A 23,218-nucleotide genomic window follows, 5' to 3' on the forward strand; every position below is an offset into this window, starting at 1 on the left:
GTATTTATTTTCTTGCCAAGACCTAGATGTGAAGATCGATACTACTTATATCTGTATGCTAAATATGAAGTTAATGCCTGCAGCAGCTTAGCTCATAGCTCGTCTCCTTAATCAGGCCAGCTGCAGCGGCTTCCTTGACATTTCCTACAGATTAAGCTGAAGTGCTGGTACTGTAGGTGGATGTTGTTACGTTCAGACAGAGCCAGGTTACCTGTTTCCAGTGTTAATAAAGAGCTAAGATAACCGTCTCCTCACTCTCGCTCATCTTTACCGTACAGACACCAGAGTGGCATCAAGCTAACTCTTGTTTCTTGGCAAGAAAGCAAATAAGCATGTTTCTCAAAATGTCAAACTATTCTTTAATGAATGATGATCTATTTCTATATTGAAATGAAATCAATATGGTACCTGTACAATTGCCGTTGTGTTGAGCCTTCTTCTGTACTTAGGAAATAACTGAAAAACATAAAACCTGTTATTTGAGAGTTGATATTGTGTTGTATCAGATTGTATCACATTGTATTTTGTCAATTTTGTATGGTGTTAGTATCTCATGCTTACATTGAGTCTGTGCTCTCATCATAGGCCAGAATTTGAGAGACTTCCCAGCTTCCTGAGGTCAGGTGGCGGAAGTTGACCTCTTGACCCTCAGACTGAGAAACAAGAGAAAGAATACAACACGAGAGCAGAGAAAGCATGTTAACATGACCTCACATGCCCCACATGTCCTTAAAGGGGTGCACTGTTGACTGACTTTCAATCTAAAACTTTAGTTTCACTTATTATCTCCACAGAACCTGAATTAATCTGGCACAGAACGTGCCTCTGGTGCATCTACTGTACAACTCTCTCTTTAATTTATTCAAGTGAACATATTCTTAATTCTCTGGTGTTTCAGGAAATGTTAGAATATAATCTAAAATGATGAGACTTCAAAATGGAATCATATGAGCAGTATGAATAATTGGAAGCCTTTAGGACAGATAAGGGGACAAAATACACAGACACAAGAAGTTTCATTTAAACAGTGAAAGCACCTAACTAAATGTATTCGTTTTATTAAAAGTTTGCAATAGATTTACTTGGTTGGAGACCATGGTGATATGGTTGAATGTCCCATGGCTGCTGTGTTTTAAGGGCATAGTGATAAAAAATGTTGTGCAATCCTTGGAAAATACTGGCTCCTCATTCTGGGAAAAGAGAAAATGGCAAACACAGACATAGACACTGCCATTAATAGTTATTGCCATGTAGAACACCAAGTGCTTAGAAATAGAAAAAAACAGAAGCACAAAAGATAAAGTTATGTGCATTGACTGTATTGGTAAGTCATTTCTCGTATTAAATTATTAAATTTGGCTAATCATTTCAAATTAAGTTAAAAAAGCCAACAGGTTGTTCTCCAGCATTGATGGTCTGCAAGAATTTGTCATTTCAGAAGTATTTAGCAGCGAAAGGCCTTTATTGGAAACAGGCCAATTACAGACAAGCCTATTCATCTAATTTCTCCTGTTTTACAAGTAAAATGTATCATTTTTTAACTAGAAGCCTCCCTGGTTTCTGATCTAGTCCACTTTTAAATTGCTGTTGATATTGTTTACTGTTAAAGAAAAATCTGAACTTCATCTATGTTTACTTGTTGTTTTGAAAAATTCAGTACAATGTAAATCTTCTGTAGCACTAATTCAATTCAAGTACAACACCAGTCATGTAATACTCACCTGTTGGGATTCAGGTAGAGCAGGTTTAGTTATTAGCAAAATATCAAATATATTTATGAATATTAATAAAAGTATTAATATAATCAAAATTGTTAATATGGATTGATAATTATGGGGCACCACCCTGGGATCAGGGACCAATAACCAAACGTGAAAAACAGTCTCAAAGGTGGCTGTCCCCCTAAAAATTTAAAATTTTAAAGTTCTATATTACATCACATACACACAATAACCAGGCAACTGCTCTTTAAAAGATACAGTAGCGTTTATTTAACATTAGCACTGATTAACAATCAATAACTTCAGCCAACAACCACTATCGTCTATTCTAAACATGCTCCATAAGCATACAAGAATCAGCAAGCATGTAGGGTGTGTGTGTGTGGAGGTGTGGGTACATGTGTCTGTGTGTGTGTGGGCCAATAGAGTGAAAGGAAGGCGGCAGATATGACCACGTGGGTTGTTGTCATGCACAGATCCAAAATGGCGGGCAGGCCTGCGAAACTCAAACCAAAGGGAGAGCCCGAATGGAGGACATGCTCTATTTCTCCTCAAGATAACACGGAGCGTAGCTAGTTAGGCTACCACGCTATCTCGGGCGTTTGAGATGTGTGTGTAGGTGTATGGATGTATGTGTAAAGGTGTGTGGGTTAGTGAGGAGGAAGGAGAAAGAAAGCACACAGAGTAAGGCACAAGGAATCTCAAATGCCGTGGCAGAGCACCATAGCTGTTCCTTTATCACACAGGAACCCGGCAGCAAACTTTCATTCACCAGCCGTGTTACTGGACTTTAGTCTGATAAAGCACAGTTATTAGCTTCCACAGTGGCTAAAGCTAAGCTGTTACTGACACAAAATGGAAGGTGCTAAGCACGGAAACACACAGCAAAACAGGACGCAGCGGTCCACTACTTTCCAAAATAAGCATGGCACAATTCACAACAATGAGGCTTAGATGAAATAACACACAGTTATAAATTCAATCTCTGACCAGACACAAGCCTCTTACTTGAGATCGCTCTTGATAGCGATTTAAAGTGTCAGTCCATCTGGTTGTGTGGAAAAATCCTCTCAGGCTCAAATACTGGCGGAGCTGGGTCCGCAGTGTCGGCGGTTTAAACAGCGGAACTGTTCCTTCGAATGGCAGCGGAGGAAAGCAGTAGTCGACTTTTGGTGGGGAGAGAGAGAGGCTCAGCGGAGGCAAGCGGTAAAACCTGACCGTTCCTTCTGCAGGTACGGGATCATTATGGGGAATAATGATCGGGATCCAAAAATGTGTTCAGCAAACACAAAGCAGTCTGTTGCTCGTCCAGTGAGTTAAGACTCTCCTAGGAAAATTAAAGTTCACGTGATGTGCCTTCCTGTACTTACAGAGTTACAGCGTGCCAGGTTTTATAGAGGTGATGACATCATAGCTGTGCGCTGGAGATTTCGTATTGTACTGTATTGCGCGTCCCATCCAACAGGATTCCAGTGTTTGGATTCAACTAAGGTCTCGCGTCTGGGTGTGAATTAACAGCTGGTGGAGATTTGGCACCGTTCTACTTTCTGGCCTTTTGTTTCCCATTCAGGCCTCAGGTCAAGGTTTTGCCCTTTCCAACTAGGCCGCTGTATTTGTTCTCCACACATGGTGTGGTGAGGCCCAACACACCACTCTACTGTTCTGAGTTTGTCCTCTCGAAAATCACTTCTACTTTGCCATTTTTTCAATAGCTGTTAAACTATGTCAGTGAAATTCATGATGTTTCACATTAAAAGCAGCTCAAAGCTCATAATTTGTCCCTTTGCTGTTCGAATTTGAATTTCAATTCAATTTTCAATTTTATTTATATAGCGGCAATTCATAACAGAAGTTATCTCATTGCACTTTTCCTATAGAGCAGGTCTAGACCATACTCTATAATATTACTTACAGAGACCCAACAAATCCCAGCAAGAGCAAGCACTTGGTGACAGTGGCAAGGAAAAACTTCCTTTTCAAACCATCTGCAGTAAGTGTTGATTTTCACTGACAGTAGCAAAACAGCCATAAAAAACAGCAATGTATAAGCAATTGGAAATAGTTAGTGAATAAGTATTTCAGTATTTCTTTTAAAAAGAGTGACTCAGAGCAGCAGATTGGTGAGTATGGCATGACTATGTTGTACTGATTGAATTAGTGCTGTGGAAAAAAACATAATGCTGAATTTACCATGTGAACTGTTAGAGTGCAAGTAATTCCATCCCCTTTCAATGTTTTTTGCCTGCTCTTTATTAGTAATTGGCTTTTGTGGCTATTTTTTGAGATTCTGCTATTATATATTACCAGCTTTCATGTGAAAATTGAGATTCTGGAGAAATCCAATACCATGACAAATACATGACATAGAGCAAACAGTGACACAGCAAGAAATATAACTAAAGTTAGCTAGGTTGTGGGTTAGCAAACTGTTGCTACAGTTGCTGCTGCAAAGCTAACAGCCAGAGAGGACGAGACGGTTTCCCAGAGCCAGCACAGCAGCTCCAGACAGCGATACTCACAACTCTCCTGCTACTATAGCTAACATCACAACAGCAGCATATCTTGGCAAACTACAAAGTAAGCTGAATGTCCGTGGGAAATCATTTAACGTTACCAGACACACAAATCATGGCTGGAATAGTGCTGTGTGGCTCAGACCGAGCCACTTTGTTTCCCATTCACAGAGCCAGGGCTGTGCACAAACACCAGAACACACACAGAACGGACAGCTAGCAGACTGTGAGGAGATATTTGCTGAATTTGACAAAAAGACATTTATTGGATTAGAATCACATACCCCACCTTTAAACACGTTATTGATAGACTTATAAATGGGCTTATCAAAGAAAATGGACTGATGCACTCACCTGACGATCAAGCCACTTCTCTGATGTCATCACGTGCTTCTGAAGTGGAAAGCTCAATTCAGTACATAACACTTCTGTCAATTCATTGTAGATGTTAGAAGACTAAAGAATGATCAGCAATAACTTTCTTACCTTTGTGCAATCACCTGTTGTGACATCACACAGTGAAAGAAGTGACATGTTTTGAGCTCGATTCACCCAACGCACACACAGCCTCTCCTGGTTCACCCATTTCACCATGGTGATGTAGTACTCACTAGGGACAACCATACGAAAAGTAGTGAGTAAATAACCAATATAAGCTGCCTGGATCAATAAGATGCTATTATTAAAATTTTAAATTTGTTTATATCATACCTCTTTTGAAAACTGTGAGGAGGTCTCAGTTCAGTTGTTAGGGAGCTGCCATCTAGACTGACGACATAGAGTGTGATGGTGGGATTGATTTGTCCCATCTAGAGTAAAAACAAATGTACAACTACATTCACAGGCCTAATCAAATTGGATGTAATATCCATGATGCACTACATGCACTGTAGCGATAACAATAAGCACTGAGCAACACACTGCACTTGTTTTCTATTTTTATATGCCATCATACTGAACAATGCCAGTAGGACTTTAACAGAGAATATAATGAGAATAAGAAACAAGTAGAAAACAAACTGTGTTGCTGTATACTGTGCAGGCCCTGGGGCAAGCCAGTCGATTTCCTTCGTTTAAGCCTCCCTCAAAAATAGAGCTCGTTAGTCTACATGACAAGGGAAATCTCAAAAATACAGCATAAACTATCACAAAGATGACAGCATCTATTCCGCACTTATGCTTGCTTATTTTTATTGGTTATCATTCATGTCTTCTCCAATCCTTCAATTTCTGCTCTTTTGGAGGTATAATTGCTTCTTGGGATATTCTGTTCGACTGATGCCATTATTTGAGGCATATTACATGACAGGTAAGCGATCTGATGGATCATACACATCTGAAACCTGCTAATACTCATTCTAAATGGGAAATGAGTCTATAATTATTATTTTCCTCCTTTATACATTACCACTACTGTTAGCATAGAGTACATGTAACCATTGTATATGTGAGCTTGAACATTATGTTTCCAGATCTTGCCATGATTACATGTTCAGCAATTAGTATTTAATCATTTGACAAAACATGGAGTTAAAATGGTTTTATTATAATCCTACTTAATTTACAAGCTGCAATGCAACCTGACCCTTTAAACAAAAGCATTGTCATTGTGTGCATGTTAGCATGTTGGAGGTAGCATTTAGCTAAAGCGCTACTGTGTCTAAGCACAACCTCACAGAACCGCTAACATGGCTGTAGACTATTATTCTTGTTATTTTATGGATCAGGCTGTAATATGGCACTGTCACTGTGACAGTAATTAGGTATTTCTCTAAGCACAGACACATGACACCCATGAAGAAAACTGTCTAGGGTATACTTTTACTGTTCATTGACTCACAAGGAGATAGCCACACAAATTGATCCCCCAGTGACTGAAGCCTGAAGTATGTCAGAAAGCTAACAGCATCAGAGTTCTCATAGACAAAAGGAAGAGAAGGCAATTAAATCTCTGCTTCATTTAGTCCCACAAAATTATAACACTGACCCCATTTAAGGATATACTGTAAGCAACAGAATCACTGTGTGTGTGTGTGTGTGTGTGTACAATTTTTACACATTGTGTGGGCAAGGCTAAGATTAAGTGTGGTGCTTCATTAATTAGATGCTTTCCTATGAACGCCCTCCCCCCATCTATGGGTCTGAACCGACAAATGAGGTTGCCCTCGACCTTATGACCCCCATTCCACCAGTTTTCCACAACTCATCTCCCATCTAAGATGCATTTGATACACTAAACATCCGCATCAAAGGATGAGAGGTGTGTTAACTTGCCTTACTAAAACATATCACATTCCTATCCCTCCCAGTGCCACAGATCCCTACAGCCATCCTTCTTCAAAGGAAGCAAGTCACTGTAACATGAATTAAACAAGAAAAGGATTGACTAACCTTCATGGATAAGCTAAAGAAGAGAACCTGCAGTTGTATTATTCATAGCGCTGGTTTGATCCAATGAAGTTGCAATGGAAGGAGGTACGTTCCCTTGCAGGTTATAGTAGAGTCAGGTTGTAAGGGTTCTTTTACAGTATAAAGTAAGCTAATGGATGTCAGGAGCATTCAGATTTCAACTGGATCTAATTATTGGATTCACTTCTGGTTGTAAACATGCAATGTCATAATTAGTGAATGTTATTTTCGACATTGATATTTGTTCTATATATTTAGTATTGATAATTGTACTTGCCATCTGTGTTTCTTAAGGAAATCTGTTTTAAATGAAGGTCCCATTAACTGGAATAATCAGCATCAATTTAGTAATAACAACATGTCAATATCCAAAATCAATGCAGTGTTGTCATGTGTTATAACCAGTTTTAATTGAGAGTTAATTGACATTCTGGAAATAAAGGCATTATCTATGCATGGATCAATGCAATATCCATCCATGGACTCTATTGTCCACCTTGGGATAAGGGTACTCCTTCCCCCTGGGGTAGAGAGCGCCTGTGAAGCGGGGCAGGAGCATGTTAGGAACCAGGGAATCGTTGATGGTGAGGTAGGCCAGTCTGGAGCCATCAGGTGACCACCAGTGGGCTGCCTGTGTGTGCAACACCTCCTCTGGAAAACCAAGAGAAACCAAGACAAATCAGACAACCTGAGCCAAGAGACAGGGGCTCAGGACTCCTGCTTATTAACTGTTTATGTTCCTCTTTTTAAACTCAGGTTATTCAATTTATTCGGTTTGTGCTGAATATACTGTATATTATTAATTAAGATGTAAATTGATGACTGGTTAAATAATTGGCCAAATGAATGATTGGTCAGATTGCTTGATCGATTTATTGAAAATAATATGTACTGCTCAAAATGTGATGTGCTCGATGTGCCTCAGCTCATTTTAAAGATTAAAAATTTAAACAGGTGGAAACATAACTCATACTGAACCTAACATACATCAACCATTACATAATGTACACTTTGTAATGTGAAATTAAAAGGAGATGCCAGATTTATCATCCTTTGTTCTCACCAGTAGAAAACACAACAAACCATGCACACCGTGGCTAGACAATCCCAAGTGAGCGTTGCAATATTATTCTTTTAGCTTTTTTTTTCCCCAACTGCCACTAAGGCTAAGGTTTGGTTAGGTTTGTGCACTAAAACTACTTGGTTAAGATTAGCAAAATTTCATCATCATGGTGAAAAAGAAAGTAGCGTTTATTGTTTGTAGGAAACAGGGTGTGAACAGCGGTCTCCTGTATCCAAGTCACAATTTTTTGACTCATCCATCTGTTGGGCCTCACCACGTATGGAGAACAAACACGGGGGCCTACTTGGAAAAGGTAAAGCCTTGACCAAGAGGCTTGAATGGAAACAAAGGCTAAACAGTAAAATAGCGCCGGTGCAAGGTTTAAAACTTGAATCCAAACCCTGGATTTCTACTGGACGAGCCGCCAGAGCCGCTGTGACTTCGGTTGCTTCAGGAGACATGCAACGTTGAACTTCATTTCCCTAAGAAGGTATTAACTTGCTGGACGACCACCAGGCTTTTGTACCGGTTTTGTGTTTGCCGAAACACTTTAAATTGCTATCAACAGCGATCTCAAGTAAGAGGCTTGTGTCTGGGCAGAGATGGATTTCTGTGTTATTTCATCTAAGCCTCATTGTTGTGAGTTGTGTTTTGCATTATTGTGGAAAGTAGTGGACCGCCGTGTCCTGTTTGTGTTGTGTATTTCGTGCTTAGCATGTTCCATTGAGTATCGGTACCACGCCGCTGGGACTGTGTTAGCTTTAGCCACTGTGGAAGCTAATAACTGTGCTTTATCAGACCAAAGTCTGGTGAATGAAAGTTTGCTGCCGGGTTCCTGTGTGATAAAGGAACAGCTATGGTGCTCTGCCACGGCATTTGAGATTCCTTGTGCCTTACTCTGTGTGCTTTCTTTCTCCTTCCTCCTCACTAACCCACACACCTTTACACATACATCCATACACCTACACACACATCTCAAACGCCCGAGATAGCGTGGTAGCCTAACTAGCTACGCTCCGTGTTATCTTGAGGACAAATAGAGCATGTCCTCCATTCGGGCTCTCCCCTTGGTTTGAGTTTCGCAGGCCTGCCCGCCATTTTGGATCTGTGCATGACAACAACCCACGTGGTCATATCTGCCGCCTTCCTTTCACTCTATTGGCCCACACACACACACAGACACACGCACCCACACCTCCACACACACACACCCTACATGCTTGCTGATTCTTGTACGCTTATTGTGTTTAGAATGGACGATAGTGGTTGTTGGCTGAAGTTATTGATTGTTAATCAGTGCTAATGTTAAATAAACGCTACTGTATCTTTTAAAGAGCAGTTGCCTGGTTATTGTGTGTACGTGATGTAAGATAGAACTTTAAATTTTACATTTTTAGGGGGACAGCCACCTTTGAGACTGTTTTTCACGTTTGGTTATTGGTCCCTGATCCCAGCATGGTGCCCCGTAATTATCAATCAATTTTGATAATATTAATATTTTTTTATATTCATACATATCTTTGATATTTTGCTAATAACCAAACTTCCCTACCTGAATTCCAACACTTCCATCCACCCCAACCTTCCCCTGCGAGGTTTAACAACAGTAATACCTTAGTCACATCACATCTGCCTTTGTTCCTGACAGAAAAAAGTCTTAGTTAACACGGACACTAGAGACCCCTGTCAAATAAATATAAATTTAGATCGTATTAGACATTTGAACAATTGACAATTACCAAAATAATAATTGGGATTTCTGTTATATAAAATGGTATACATGTTCAGAGACATGTAAAATTATTTTCCTATGCCACAGTCCACACATTGTGAAAATAAGAATCCTCATACACATAGGAAAATTTTATCTGAAATAATGTTTTCTTCAGCTAGAGGAATGCCAGATTCTGATAGTAGCATTTGATCCATTGTGCCAGGTTTAATGACTCAGTAGCCTCTCTCTTACCCTCATACAGCCAGTCAGTGATGCCGTTGAAGATGATCCCCTCCTGTCCAGAAGACGTGAGCCTCCACGAGCTGCTCTGAACATCCGTTTGGTAATAAATGTTGTTTTCAAATATATATATCTGTGGGATGGAAAAAAAAATTGTTTTAATTTCAAAACAATCCCACAAACTGTGATACGTACTGTGTTATAGTGTGTGTAACTCATCCATGTACATGAACAGCATGCAGTACAAACCACACCTAAACATTTTCATACATCATTGTAAGGAGAGATGCTATGCAGAGGGAACATGCAGAGTGATAGAAAGATAATATCATCTTATTTTCATCTTGCATTTAAAGATGTTACATAGACACGTCATTGCATTCCTGCCACCTTTTATGCATTAGTCTTGAAGTTACAGCACAGCACACAAGGACTGAGGCGAGAGAACATCTCTGCTGAACAGATTTAGAACCTGGTGAACTGAACATGCTCATTGATAAGTGAGTGGCTCATCTCGTGTGATAACACAGACAAATATGCATGGACAGCTCATGTGTAATGAATACTACTTTGTCATTAGCGGTGTGACACACTGCTGCGGGGTTTCCTGGAGAACAGGTTCCACTGAGGAAACGAGATAAATATGCTATCAAATGGTTAATTACTTTCCTTGTCTGCACTGGACAAAATAATGGACTGATTATTCTGTGCATAATACTCTGCACGGTGGAGGCATTACTCACACAGAGAGCTTTGGTCGCCCAACAAGATGTCTTCCAGCAACAGCTTGATTAGTGTAACTGTTGCTGGCTTCTCTCAAAATAACTGTTTAGCTCAAAGGGAGTTTGTCTTTCCTCTTAAGTCAAAAACAGCCTTTGATCAGCCTTTATCTCAGAGCAGAGAGGATTCTATGAATGCAAGGAATTATACATGACACAATATTACAGAAAACATCAAATTAAACACTGATTTTCATTGATTAAAAATTAACAAATCTCCTACTGGATACAACGATGAAGTGATGACATTTTTCAACTTCACTGTCACATCATAATGTCGTGGAAAAATACTTTTTTGGCCATCATTAAACACCATAAATCAGGAACAGAAGGGGAGATTGTGACCGTATTTCACAGTTGGTCAGATTATTATCGGTTATTATGTTGCTTGCTTGGGTAATTAAGGGGAAAATCTTTAAAAAATATATATCTCATTCATAAAAACTGAATATACTGAATAAACTGAATGCCAGCCTTAATAATTAATTCATTATATTTTTACTTCTTTTATTGGTTTTAACTCACATGTCTTATTACTTTTTATTCCTACTTTGTCCTCATTGTGCTTCCACATGTATAATTTAATTGTGTTTACTTATGTCTTAGTTTTTGTAGCTGCAACATCTGTGGTAGCTCAGGCTCTGTGCAGCACATTGTGCTTTCACCTGGAATGCAATGTGCTATAAAAATAAAGTTAATAGCTGAATAATACTTGCTAAAAGTCAGGTTGTTATAAGTTGGGTAGTCGCTGAAATAAACCCTCAAACTACAGTCGGTAGCTGCGCCTTGTCACCGAGACTAACTATCAGGGGATTGTTGCAACACGGACATTTTCTCTTGTAACATAGGAAGTCACTTACCAGCACACTGCTTCTGACTGTACTAGCTGCCATTAGCTAGTTAGCTAACTTAGCAGTCCTATTAGTTGACTCTGCCTGGACTGGAAGCTCGGAGTACTCGGGGAGTCTTGGTGTTTGTTTACAACGCTAGCACAGGAGAGGTTTCAGAATTCGGGTCGGGTCCAGAATGAGCACCAGAACTTGAGCCGGCGAGCAGGCAACGGAACCAGGCTTAGCAGCCTCCCACTGCGCAGCATAGTAAGTCTGGCTGAGTGGGAGAACTGTTATAATGTGGTCCAGCTGGCCTCCACCCGCCTGCTTTGCTGCTGCACCTAAGGGCAACAACACGCTCTTTGGTGGCGAGTTTGAGGTCTGACCATTTTTTCTTCACCTAAATGAGGGCCAGCGTGTTCAGGCGGGGACAGGAAAAGCATGAAGTGGGAGAGGAGCGAGTTTTTAGCAAGTTAATTTGTAAGTAATGTTATACATCATCCATCGTATTTATAAGTCTGGAGTATTTGTCAAGTTGGAAGTTATTTATTTCCGTGTTTTGAACAACGAAACTTGTGTGATGTTATACTGTGTTGAAATAAATTAACAAAATGTTCAGTCTCCTTGCTGGTTGTTGCCCTTAGCTACAGGCACCTGTGGTGTTAACAATGTTACTTATGACATTCTTTCCCAGCTCTGGAACTCAAACCATTTTCTGATGCCCCAAATATATAATTTTAAATAATTAATTTAATATAATAAATGTTCAACAACTAGTCGACCAATGGCTTGAACTAACGACTACTAGTTGACTAGGAAAATCTTTAGTTGGGGGCAGCCCTAGAAGATTCATCCCAGTGCCTCAATGTTTTTGTACTGAGTTGCTGTTATTTGACCCTGTAAACTACTCACCAGCTGCTGGCCATGAACGCCCCATGAGGCAAACTGGAGAACTGAATCTGACACCTCTGGAGGATTCAGCTCCCGCACCTCTCTGATGCAAGGACGATTAAAAACATGTTAAACACGAACCATTACACTACAGACCAGCACTGCCTGTAAGTCTTAGAAAATACACAATCACTGCAAATTTAGTCAGTTCAAATAAATTTGGTGAAAAAAATTCTTTAGACATTTTGTTTTGGTAGAAACAAAATACAACACAAAGACATTTTTGGCCATAAGTTGTGTGTTATTGATCTTGTTAGAGGACCTATGATCATAAAATGAAAAAGAAGTCATTTCATTTTGAGAGGTCTATGGTGATTAAGTTTAATCCTCTGTTTACTCACCTTGTATACAGGTTGTAGATCAGGTATGATGCCAAGAAAGAGTGCTGGTAGACCTAAAATCCAATCACAAGAAAAACAATTTCAATGTTATTATGAAACAGACCTTTGTTCTTTTTCCATTAATGATAATTAAGACCTCAACAGCCAAGAAAAACAGGGAAATAACTGAGATAATTCTGGCAAATATAATAGATTAATCAAAAGGTGAATCATCAGAACAGATAATCATAAAGGTGGGCTACACGAGTCTAATCCGATACAAATTGTCAAATTCATTGTATATCCCCTCACGGTCCGCTAGCTGTGCGTTCTGTGTGTGTGCTGAAAAAAACTCAAAAAAACAGTTTGCACTCAGCCCTGGCTCTGTGAATGGGGAACATACAAAGTGGCCCGGTCTGAGCCACACAACACTATTCCGGCCATGATTTGTGTGTCAGGTCCCGTTAAATGACTTGCCCACAGACATTCAGCTTACTTTCTAGTTTGCCAATAATTGCTGTTGTGATGTTAGCTAGTAGCAGGAGAGCTGTGAGACCTGCAGCTGGTGCGCTGGCTCTGGGAAACCGTCTCGTCCTCTCTGGCTGTTAGCTGTTTGCTAACCCACAACCTAGCTAACGTTAGTTACATTACTTGTTGTGTCGTGTTCGCTCTATGTCATGGTATTTGTCATGGTATTGGATTTCTCCAGAATCGCATATCCCACCTTTAACATAATGTTTGTAACATAATGATAACAATGCAAAAAACACACAATGTAAAATATTCAGAGAGCATTTTGTGATTATGTTTGGTGGTTTGTGGTTCACAAGCTTTTGCTCAACCAGCTTTGTGTACTTTTTATACTTGTGGTTCTGAGTTTCTCTGTATTTAATTGGACCGTGACTAAAAACACAGCATGGTTTTCCATTTTAGAAGAAATGAGAGTGAAGTGGGAACAATGCTTTACTGTGCTCTGTTGTTCAAATTACATAAAATCTAACAATGACTGCTTTATTTCACACAATGTCTGACAAGTTGAACACTGCGAGAACGCAAGCTGTGATTGGATTGTAGTATGGTTAGTCCGTGCTCCTTGAATCGATTTGCCATTAAAAAAACAATCATAGCTTTTTAACACATTTGTCCAATAATCTGAAGAAATTAGAAACAATATTCTAATAAATAAAAACTGACACAAAAAGACCATTATGAATAAATTTTATAAAAAGATTTTTTAAACATTTGTTCAGTTTTCACTACCTTTAATTACATGCTTATGTCTCAGCTAGGCATGCCATAAATTAGGGTAATACAGGCTAATAAAGGCTACTCAGAAGAGCCATCATTTGGTATGTCCGCGGTATAGTGAGCGGAACAATAACTATGTACTTTTTATAAAAGAAAATGTGAAATTGCTTGGCATTTTGCCTGTAGGCCTATGTCCAAAGGTCAACAGACATATCTGCATATAAATGGAAAGGGGAGAATGTGTGATATAAGAACCACATTTCTTTGTCTTTGTTCTGTCAAAAAATGTGATGGTGCAAAAGGAACAAAAAATATGTTTTACGTGGATTTTGTCACTCATATTGTTTTCTTTTTCTTATTTACTTTTGAGATTAATATGTTTTGAAGTTTACTGTATCAAACAGGGAGTATATTATATTTATTTTGACATCTTACCATGGGTTAGATCAGAAGGGCAATCTCTTGTGTTCACATTACAGAGCTAGCTCCGGACGTATTTAGCTGAACATTAGCTTGACACAAACACTGTGAGCAGGAGGAAAAAGCTGGCCTAGCTCTACTTAAAGTGTCTTCTAACAACTCCAAAGCTGTTTTATTTACACATTGTATGTGAGTATTTGAAATTGGTAGAAGAGAAAATGATGGTTTAATGAGCAGTACATTGAAGCTAACTGAGCAACAACAACAAGGCCCAGTAGCCTAAGCATTACCTCAGAAGTGCTGTCCTCAGTGAAATTACTGACTTCACACACTCGTAACTCTGAGCAAATACCATGTGAGTCTTGAATGTTGCTACCTTGATAACTAAGAGCACGTAAAGAAGACCATTTAAGAGCTGTTGTAAACATTTTTCCTTCTTTGGCAGAGGCTAACATTAGCTATTTCCTGTTGCTTCCAGTCTTTGTAATAAGCTAGGCTAAAAACATCCTGGACCAATCTTTCTAATTTACTGAATGCAGAGAGATAAAATGTATATCATGAGACAGCAAACAAGCATAAAAAGTTTTATATTCTGGTTGCCCGTGAGTATGAACGCTATAAGTAGGCTACATACTACATTTAGATGTTTTTTACTTCATAAAAGACATCCAATAATACAATAAAATACAAGTACAAACATACTGTAAATTATAAGGAGTCCAACTTGTGCCTGAAGCAAGTTCATTGAATGATTCATAAATGAAGCAACAAAGCCCTATATATATATATATACATATGTATAATTTATCACTATTAATTTGCTGTGCCAAAACTCTTAACCGTGTAGGAGGAAAGAACAGGATAGGCACTTTGTTTTGATTTGTTTAAACTGTATAATTTCACATCATGGTTAATCTTAGAATCTTCTTTTGCAATTACCTGTAAATAAGTGCATTTAAGTATGAAATGTTAATATAAATTTCATTCTGCAGTGCCACATACTTACACAACTCACTTCACCATTTCTGAGCTTCCACTAATTTTCCCTGCATGTGCGATGAAATGACCAGAGAATATCCACTCACAAAGCTTTTGTTTTAGGATTCATTGAGATAATGGCTCAATACCTGAGTGCCTCTACATGCTAATCAGCTGGAGCATTAGCATAACAATATTACAATAAGCTCACCCCAGAGCGATATGATAAATACTGTAGAGCCACTCCATTCCTCAGTAAAAGATCAATTGTGCACAGAATGGAGTCTGCTTGGCTGATCTACTCACCACCCAGCCTTCACTCCTAATTTGGACTTTCCTCTTCACTATACAAAAGAGAATTCTCTGGGAAGGAAAAATGAAATTGTATTGTAACTTGACTGCTCTTCTCCTCCTTCGTCAACATCGTTCAGCAGACACCCCTCATACTGTAGGTGACAGCTCCGCGATGACTCCTTGATAAGGCTGTCATCGATGGGTGGCACATGAGAGGGGCAGATGTTTGGAGATGTGGAGAGAGTAACAGACTGTTTTAGACAGCAGTGGTGTGTTTGATCGTGGTGGGTGGCGGTGTTCTGAGCAGACTGGGGTTACATGGCACTTGTCAATAATTCCTAGTATTTGTTTTATACAGCTTAGGTGGTGTTTGCCGCATTTAAATAAATATGACAAGCTGACACTTAATTAGTGCTTTTCTCAGTCATCTTTGTGCTGTAAACATTGCCTCTCTGGTACTCCTTGACTGTTAAAACAAATACTGAGCATCTGTGATTGAAACACAGGTCCAGTGCCTTGCTATTATGCATGCTGGCTCGCTGGCATAACTTATTGAAGCACTTACAGTAAATGAAATGTAGCCATAACAAATGTTATTGGTTACACCTATGCTTTTCCTGTGTCAAAATGTCAAAATGTCTGCTGTGAAAAGGGTCTATTGCATACCCCGCTGCCCTCAGTGAACTAGACCATTGAGCCGTGCAGAACATCATGACACCGAACCATCGGGAAAGTAATGTGTGGAAGCATTTTGGATTCAACACCACAGATGGAAAAGTCGTGGATAAAGGTAAGGTTGTTTAACTTTAAAGAATGCAACTAACTTAGAGGCTGTTCAGATGTCGCGGCTTTTTTGCACACAAATTAATTATATGGAAAAATCTCAACTTTTTCTAATGCAGCTAGCGCACCGCAGGTCATGTGACAAGCATGAACTAATCAGCTTCACAGGACTTGCTTTACCCTACATCCAAGGACGACACAACATCCAAGGCTGAAAGGTCAGCCAAACTGAGGTAGCCTAACTGAAGATGGAAGAGCGACTGATAATACTCATTCTGACCGCTTGTGATTTGGACCGGTTGCTTAGTAACGGCAAGCGCAACAGTAGCGCAACCTCCCAAGCACCTTGGATAAAAGGATGAAAGCGGCGGCGCGGCCGGCGTTTTCCATGCGAGTTTAGACGCAACATCTGCACGGCCCCTTACAGCAATGTTACCATTTAACAAATCTTAAGCCTGTCAGTCAGTGAGGTAGCAGAGACAACATGAATTAACACAGCCACGTCAGTTCTACAGTGTAGTTTAGAATGGGTTGCGTTCAAATACATTTTGAACAAATTGCATTTTATGTCTCATTCGACCATTTTGTTGTTGTTTTTTTTTGTAAAAGCAACAGCCCTTTGTAGACAGAAGATATTAAACACACAGTGAACTCAAGAGTATTCATTCAAAATTCTTTCATAAATTCTCAAGTGATGGCTTAAAAATAAAAGCTGGACTTCTGAACCATTCTTTGAAATAAGTTTCATACTTATTTCATATTTATTACAATATTACAATATTTGTTGTAGTGCAGGTAATACCTTTTGAACAGCATTAGTAAAACGCTACTGTTAAAACACAAGTCACTAATCAACACAAGTCAGAAGAGCTAGTAGGTTTTATAAAATGGGTTTATCACAGACTAAGGACAGAGATACAACACATACACCAACTAACACAATACAGTCTTGAACCTGTGACAGATCTTGATCGGTCTGTAAATAGTTCTGAGATGTATTTCTTTCTGATTATTTTTTAGGCATTTCTGCTTTATTTAGACAGCTGAAGAGAGACAGGAAAGGCAGGTGGAGAGAGAGGGGGTAACATGCAGCGAAGGGCCCCGGGCAGGAATCGAACCCGGGCCGCTGCGGTAAGGACTCAGCCTTAGTACATGGTACACGCTCTACCAGGTGACGTTCCGCCCATATTGAGACATTTTTAATTAATGATGTAACAACCATTCGACTTGGTTCACTCTGCTGTTGCTTTGCTGTCTGTCTCCAGCGCTGCAGACCTATTGGGAGGTTAATCAGCTAGTCCTTGGGCACACCACACACCTCTGGGTTTCTGCCTCTTTGTTTTTATAGCACAACATCCATACAGCACATTTTCACTCATCCACTCCCTACACAACTGACGTTACAGATTCCTCCCATATATTTGTTTAGTTTTGATTATTTTTGTTGTAAATAATAATAATAATAATAATAATAATAATATTTAGTATACCCGAGTGTCTCCCGTTTTTGTCCCAGCCTAAGAGCCGGACTGTGACAATGATTTGAAAGCACGTCTGGCAAGCAAGAATGGGGCTCATTAAAACAGTTTCTGTTTACTCTCAGAGATCAACTCTCCTGAATGCTTTGCTTATTTTCACACTACAACTCAATTAACATGCATTTCCTAATGAATGAAAATGGATACTCTGTGACAGCTGCAATAATCAGCACCTCAATAATTATGCAAGTGTACATGTTGAAATCATGAAGAATGCCCTTTATAATCTGCACAGAAGGCTTCTGACCATAAAAGAACAATAAGATCTATGGAAACCATTGACGCAGCAGTATAGTACAGCAGCTGGCATGATTATGATGAATTCACAAGACAACTGGAGACAGTGGTGCAGCGGCAGGCCATTACTCTCCATAGATTCAGGTTGTCACGTTGATGATGAACACATCTACTCTGTCCATCTCAGGAGGAAATAGCACCTCTAAAACTCTGCTGTCTCAATCCCATCAAGCACACACAGCTCATGATCAAGCCTGCTTAGTTCACCGACACTGAGATGTTCCTGCGCCCATCGAATTATAGAATGAAACAGTGGGGAAGACACGTAGTGTGATTTGCAATAAGCAATTTCACTGGTATTGGACACAGGGAAAGCAATGTGTCTCCAGTGTGATAAATGAAAAGTGTTAAATTTCCTGTTAAAGCTACTTGCATGAAACATAAAAGTCTCATGCAGTTTCTTCAGCATAACAAAGTCACAGCTGCCAGTCTCCTTTCTAACAGAATCCACGGGGAGCAGTAAAGAAAATGTCCTGCGTCCTTTTTTTCTTTCATTTATTGTATTATTTGCACTTGTTTTGTCCAGTGCAGCTGCATGCAGTCAGCATGGAACTGTAGTCCTCCAGAGCAGCAAGAGGGAAGTGAGGGAACTTTATCAGGGTAAAAGGAGCCTTGCCACTGTCGCCAAAATGCTTGCTCATGGTGGGATTTGTTGGGTCTCTGTAATTAATATTATAAAGAGAACAGTCTAGACCTGCTCTATAGGAAAAGTGCAATGAGATAACTTCTGTTATGAATTGGCGCTATATCAATAAAATTGAATTGAATTAGTATAAGTTTGTGTAAATCCAGTCCATTAATTCGATGAGTTGTATCTATACAATAGAAGAAAGCAAATTGTTGTGAAAATTAACCCTTAAGTAGAAGTGATCCATCTTAATGTTGATTTCAAACTGACAATCCTCTTTGTAAGCACATTAATGCATTCATCTGCATTCATTTGATGATTAATAAAGAGGGAAGAATGAGGAGGATTATCACAGAATGTATTTTTGTGTATTATTATTATTACTACCATAAATTACTGCTATGATTACAGTTTTAATGAAGCTCAGTGTAAGTTCAGTCAGGAAGACTATCTTTATGCCTCATTCATTCACATCACTCTCTCTCTCTCTCTCTCTCTCTCTCTCTTCTCTTTTCCTGTTTCTCTAATCTCCTGATGTGGGCGTCTACTCTTTCAGTTAACCAACCAGAATTTTCCACGATCTCCCATCCACCAATCATATTGCTGCAGTCAAACTTAAATCTGTTCTCCTCTCCGCTCGCAGTTGATCACACCCAGTGCAAGTTGAGCTCATCAGAAGTCCACTCCTCATCACATCCAGATCTTCAGCATCCTTCCACCACCAGTGTCTAGACTCCATCAGGGGGGGATGTCCTGTACTACTCACGGCTTCACTGCCCCCTTTAGAATATGATGACGTCACGATGGACTCTAATCAATAAAAAGACTCTTCACATTTCTCATCTTCATTATGCTCTATCTGCTGTATACATTCCACCAGACGCAAATTCAAAAACTGCACTAGGGAATTATTTCCTGGGTGTAATATGTGTATGTATATAAATAACTATATATGTTATTTTATTTATTTTACATGTTACCCTATTCTAATATATGTATTATCTGTTATGTTCTATAAATTACCTTGTACCTTGTACATGTCAATAAAAATACTCGTTCATTCACAAAGTCTCTGCTGATTGAAATGTATGTATATAATGTTACAATGTAAACGGACCAGTGAAGTAGCCTAATATTTCTGTACTTTCCACAGAAGATGGTGCAGTCAGACTGGAGTCAGAAAACTGTGATTACATTCAAACAAACGGATGATTAATTAGGTCTACAGTATATGTCATCACCACAAGTGCACCGTGGGACTGTGCAGAGCACATCATTCAAAGCTGATTCAGAACTCTACTGATGCAAGAAGTACTTCAATTGTCGCTGCCTGAGTTTACAGGAATGTTGTTAAGCTGATTATTCAAGTAACCCAGATTTAGGTTTTTAGTAGCATGATATAGCAACAGGGACATTTGAAGTCTTCATTCAAAATTGCATCGTGGTTGGGCTTGTATGGTGTCTGTCTGCCTTCCAGCTGACAGTTCTGATTCTATGCCCCACGTTAAAACTTTGATGGCATTTTGTTTTCATTTCTTTCTAGTGTTGTCCGCCGACCTCTTTACATAATGTGGTTTAGCTCAATAATGTTTGTATATGTTTCTGCAACCCTGTCTCCCAGATGTTATGTTTATATACTAGTAATTTGTTTTCCCAAAAAAACAAACTTTGGTTAACGTTCATTTATATCTTTACCAAGTGCTGTGAGTGGCTAAACATAACACAAAAGTTTTAACGTCATGCGGATATTGTAGGAAAATAAATATTTTGCGACTTGCCAGAGACGATCATTAAAATTGTTTCTTCATTATGTTAATAAAAAACATAATTCACATTTCTCTGAAATGGTATCTGCTGTTGCAAATTTGAACTCCTCATTCATCCCATTCAGTCCTATTTTTATCATCAGTTCAGTATGGTGGATGGCTCTAAATACTATGATACTCGTGAGCCTCAGCCATTGGTACTACGGAGAAGAAGCCAGACAGAGGCACGAATCAGAGATGCAGAAAATTCAGAACACTCTGTCATTGCAGTTGGGGAAAGAAGGACTGCACTGTAGTGCTGAATTCATGTAACTTTGATCCACAATAATCAAGAATTTTAAGCTTGATGCTGGATTGAAATGCTCACAGGGAGACAAGGAATTTGACAATCCCAATGGAATTATGAAAACGTTACATTCACAGTCAGCTTGAGGGTCCATTTCAGATGTTTCAATGCTGAAAAGAACACCATAAGAAGAATTTCAGCTATTTTTCTGTAATCACAACAACTCATTTTGTGATCTTTTAAAAAGCCTCTGTTCCGCTACAGATGGTAGCTAACAAATGCCCTCTCTATGCTGCAATGTTAATGAGTTTTCCAGGAGTGTGCACCTGTTTCTATCATTAGATCCACACCTTAGAGGCCACCGTCCCTTATCTCTGCTTCATGGTTGGATCACATATATCAACAGCGATGAGATAAACACAAAGGACACAAAGAGTTGCTGATAGGCTTGATATAAGATTTGAGAATGGTGATATTTTGTACAATATGTTGGAATACACCTGCAGTGCAGCAGTAATCAATCTAAATATCATTAAAAAATGCAATTGCTGAAAGCAAGATATTATAGAATTCCACACTACCGTCCAGACTGTGAGAGGCAACCGTCATAGCAAAATGTTAACTTGTTTCTTCTGTCATCTGAAAAAAAAATCAAAATTATTATTATTTTAGGAAAGTTATTTTGCATATTGTGTAAAATGAAAATGAAAATATATACTTTTCTTTAATACATATTGCAGCTTTTATCCCAAGCACAATCCACATTAGTACTTTAGTACATTAGTACTGCATATTTGTCTGTCTCCTTCAAAATCACTGACATAGTCCCGAAGATATAAGGCAAAACAGTATGTTACAATTGGCAAAGTTTTCCAGACATAAATGTTGGATGGATTGCCATGAAATTTTACACAGATATTTGTGGTCCCTAGAGGATGAATTGCAATCACTTTGGTTATCCCCTAACTTTTCCTTTAGTGCTACCAGCAGGTTAACATTTGTCTCGATAACCATTAGATTGCCATGAAATTTAGTAAAGATATTCACGTTCCCCTTGGGATGAACTGTAATAACTATGATGATTTTAAGTGCCATCATCAGGTCAAATTTGTAATTTGTCCAGTACTTTAGTTTATGACTAATTTCCTTCAAATGGCATTCCCATCAGCCTCAGCTGTACTTTTTATTTAGTGCTAATTAGTAAAGGTTAGCATGCTAACACACTAATCTAATACAGTGAACATGGTAAACATTATACCTGAAAACAACAGCATGTTATGCATGTTAGCATCCTATGTTAGCATGCTGATGTTAGAATTTGGCTAAAAGCACTGTAATGCCTAAGTACAGGCTCACAGAGCTGCTAGTATGGCTGTAGACTATTAGTCTTGTTTTTTTATTTGCAAAGTAGCTGAGCATATTTTCAGCAATATATAGCTGAAAATAGACTTTACTAAGTGAAAATATATTGCAAGGAAGCTGTCTAGTGCTAAATATAACACCCTTCTTAATTTAAAGCATAAGAGCTTACAATAACTGAAGCTTTACTGTTTGTCTGTAGGGACCATCTTCTCAACATTTTAAGCCATTAGAGGTAGAGTTGAAACTAGTTTCATAATAAATAATAATAATAATAATAATAATAATAACAATAATACACAAAAATACATTCTGTGATAATCCTCCTCATTCTTCTCTCTTTATTGATCATCAAATGAATGCAGATGAATGCATTAATGTGCTTACAAAGAGGATTGTCAGTTTGAAATCAACATTAAGATGGATCACTTCTACTTAAGGGTTAATTTTCACAACAATTTCTTCTATTGTAGAGATACAACTCATCGAATTAATGGACTGGATTTACACAAACTAATACTAATTCAATTCAATGCAATTCAATTTTATTTATATAGCACCAATTCATAACAGAAGTTATCTCATTGCACTTTTCCTATAGAGCAGGTCTAGACCGAACTCTTTATAATATTAATTACAGAGACCCAACAAATCCCACCATGAGCAAGCACTTGGCGACAGTGGCAAGGAAAAACTTCCTTTTTACAGGCAGAAACCGTGTTAGGTTTTGAGAGAGAGAGAGAGAGAGAGAGAGAGAGAGAGAGAGAGAGGGGAGGGGTTTGGGGAAGGGGATAGGCTTAGGGAGGCACAATGCAAAGACCACGTAGAATTTGAATTTTTTATAGTAGAATAGTAATTATAGTGTTAATATTAATAAATTGGTAATAATAGGAATGACAGCTATAGGAAGAATAATGTCAGCATCAGTAACAGGCATCAGATTTAAAATTATAGGTAGGTGTTTAATTTGTACAGAGTAACATGACTGTATTGTACTAATTACTTTTCTACTATTATACTACTTTAACGGCAGGGCTTTATTATAATCAATAGCTATAGTAGCAGCAATACTACTAATATA

At 38.7% G+C, this 23,218-nt stretch overlaps 1 protein-coding gene across 9 annotated transcripts in view; it reads right to left on the reverse strand.

The window, feature by feature from the left end:
• The window catches only part of LOC122885506 (inactive dipeptidyl peptidase 10-like), a 138,358-nt gene that overhangs the window by 26,504 nt on the left and 88,636 nt on the right, over positions 1–23,218 (reverse strand). For 8 of the 9 annotated variants that reach the window (XR_006380127.1, XR_006380126.1, XR_006380125.1 and 5 more), the window contains 10 exons: positions 12,562–12,614; positions 12,182–12,263; positions 9,673–9,793; positions 7,140–7,294; positions 4,946–5,043; positions 4,721–4,844; positions 4,589–4,627; positions 1,083–1,190; positions 562–653; positions 409–456 (listed from right to left, as the gene is read on the reverse strand). Coding sequence is in view for 6 of the 9 variants with exons in the window: in XM_044216689.1 (XP_044072624.1) it covers positions 409–456; positions 562–653; positions 1,083–1,190; positions 4,589–4,627; positions 4,721–4,844; positions 4,946–5,043; positions 7,140–7,294; positions 9,673–9,793; positions 12,182–12,263; positions 12,562–12,614 (920 nt within the window). In the remaining 3 variants the exon portion in view is untranslated. The remainder of the gene's footprint in view (positions 1–408; positions 457–561; positions 654–1,082; positions 1,191–4,588; positions 4,628–4,720; positions 4,845–4,945; positions 5,044–7,139; positions 7,295–9,672; positions 9,794–12,181; positions 12,264–12,561; positions 12,615–23,218) is intronic. The other variant, XM_044216686.1, reaches the window with a different exon arrangement.

This window comes from Siniperca chuatsi, linkage group LG12 (assembly GCF_020085105.1).
Source record: "Siniperca chuatsi isolate FFG_IHB_CAS linkage group LG12, ASM2008510v1, whole genome shotgun sequence".
Lineage (NCBI taxonomy): Eukaryota > Metazoa > Chordata > Actinopteri > Centrarchiformes > Sinipercidae > Siniperca > Siniperca chuatsi.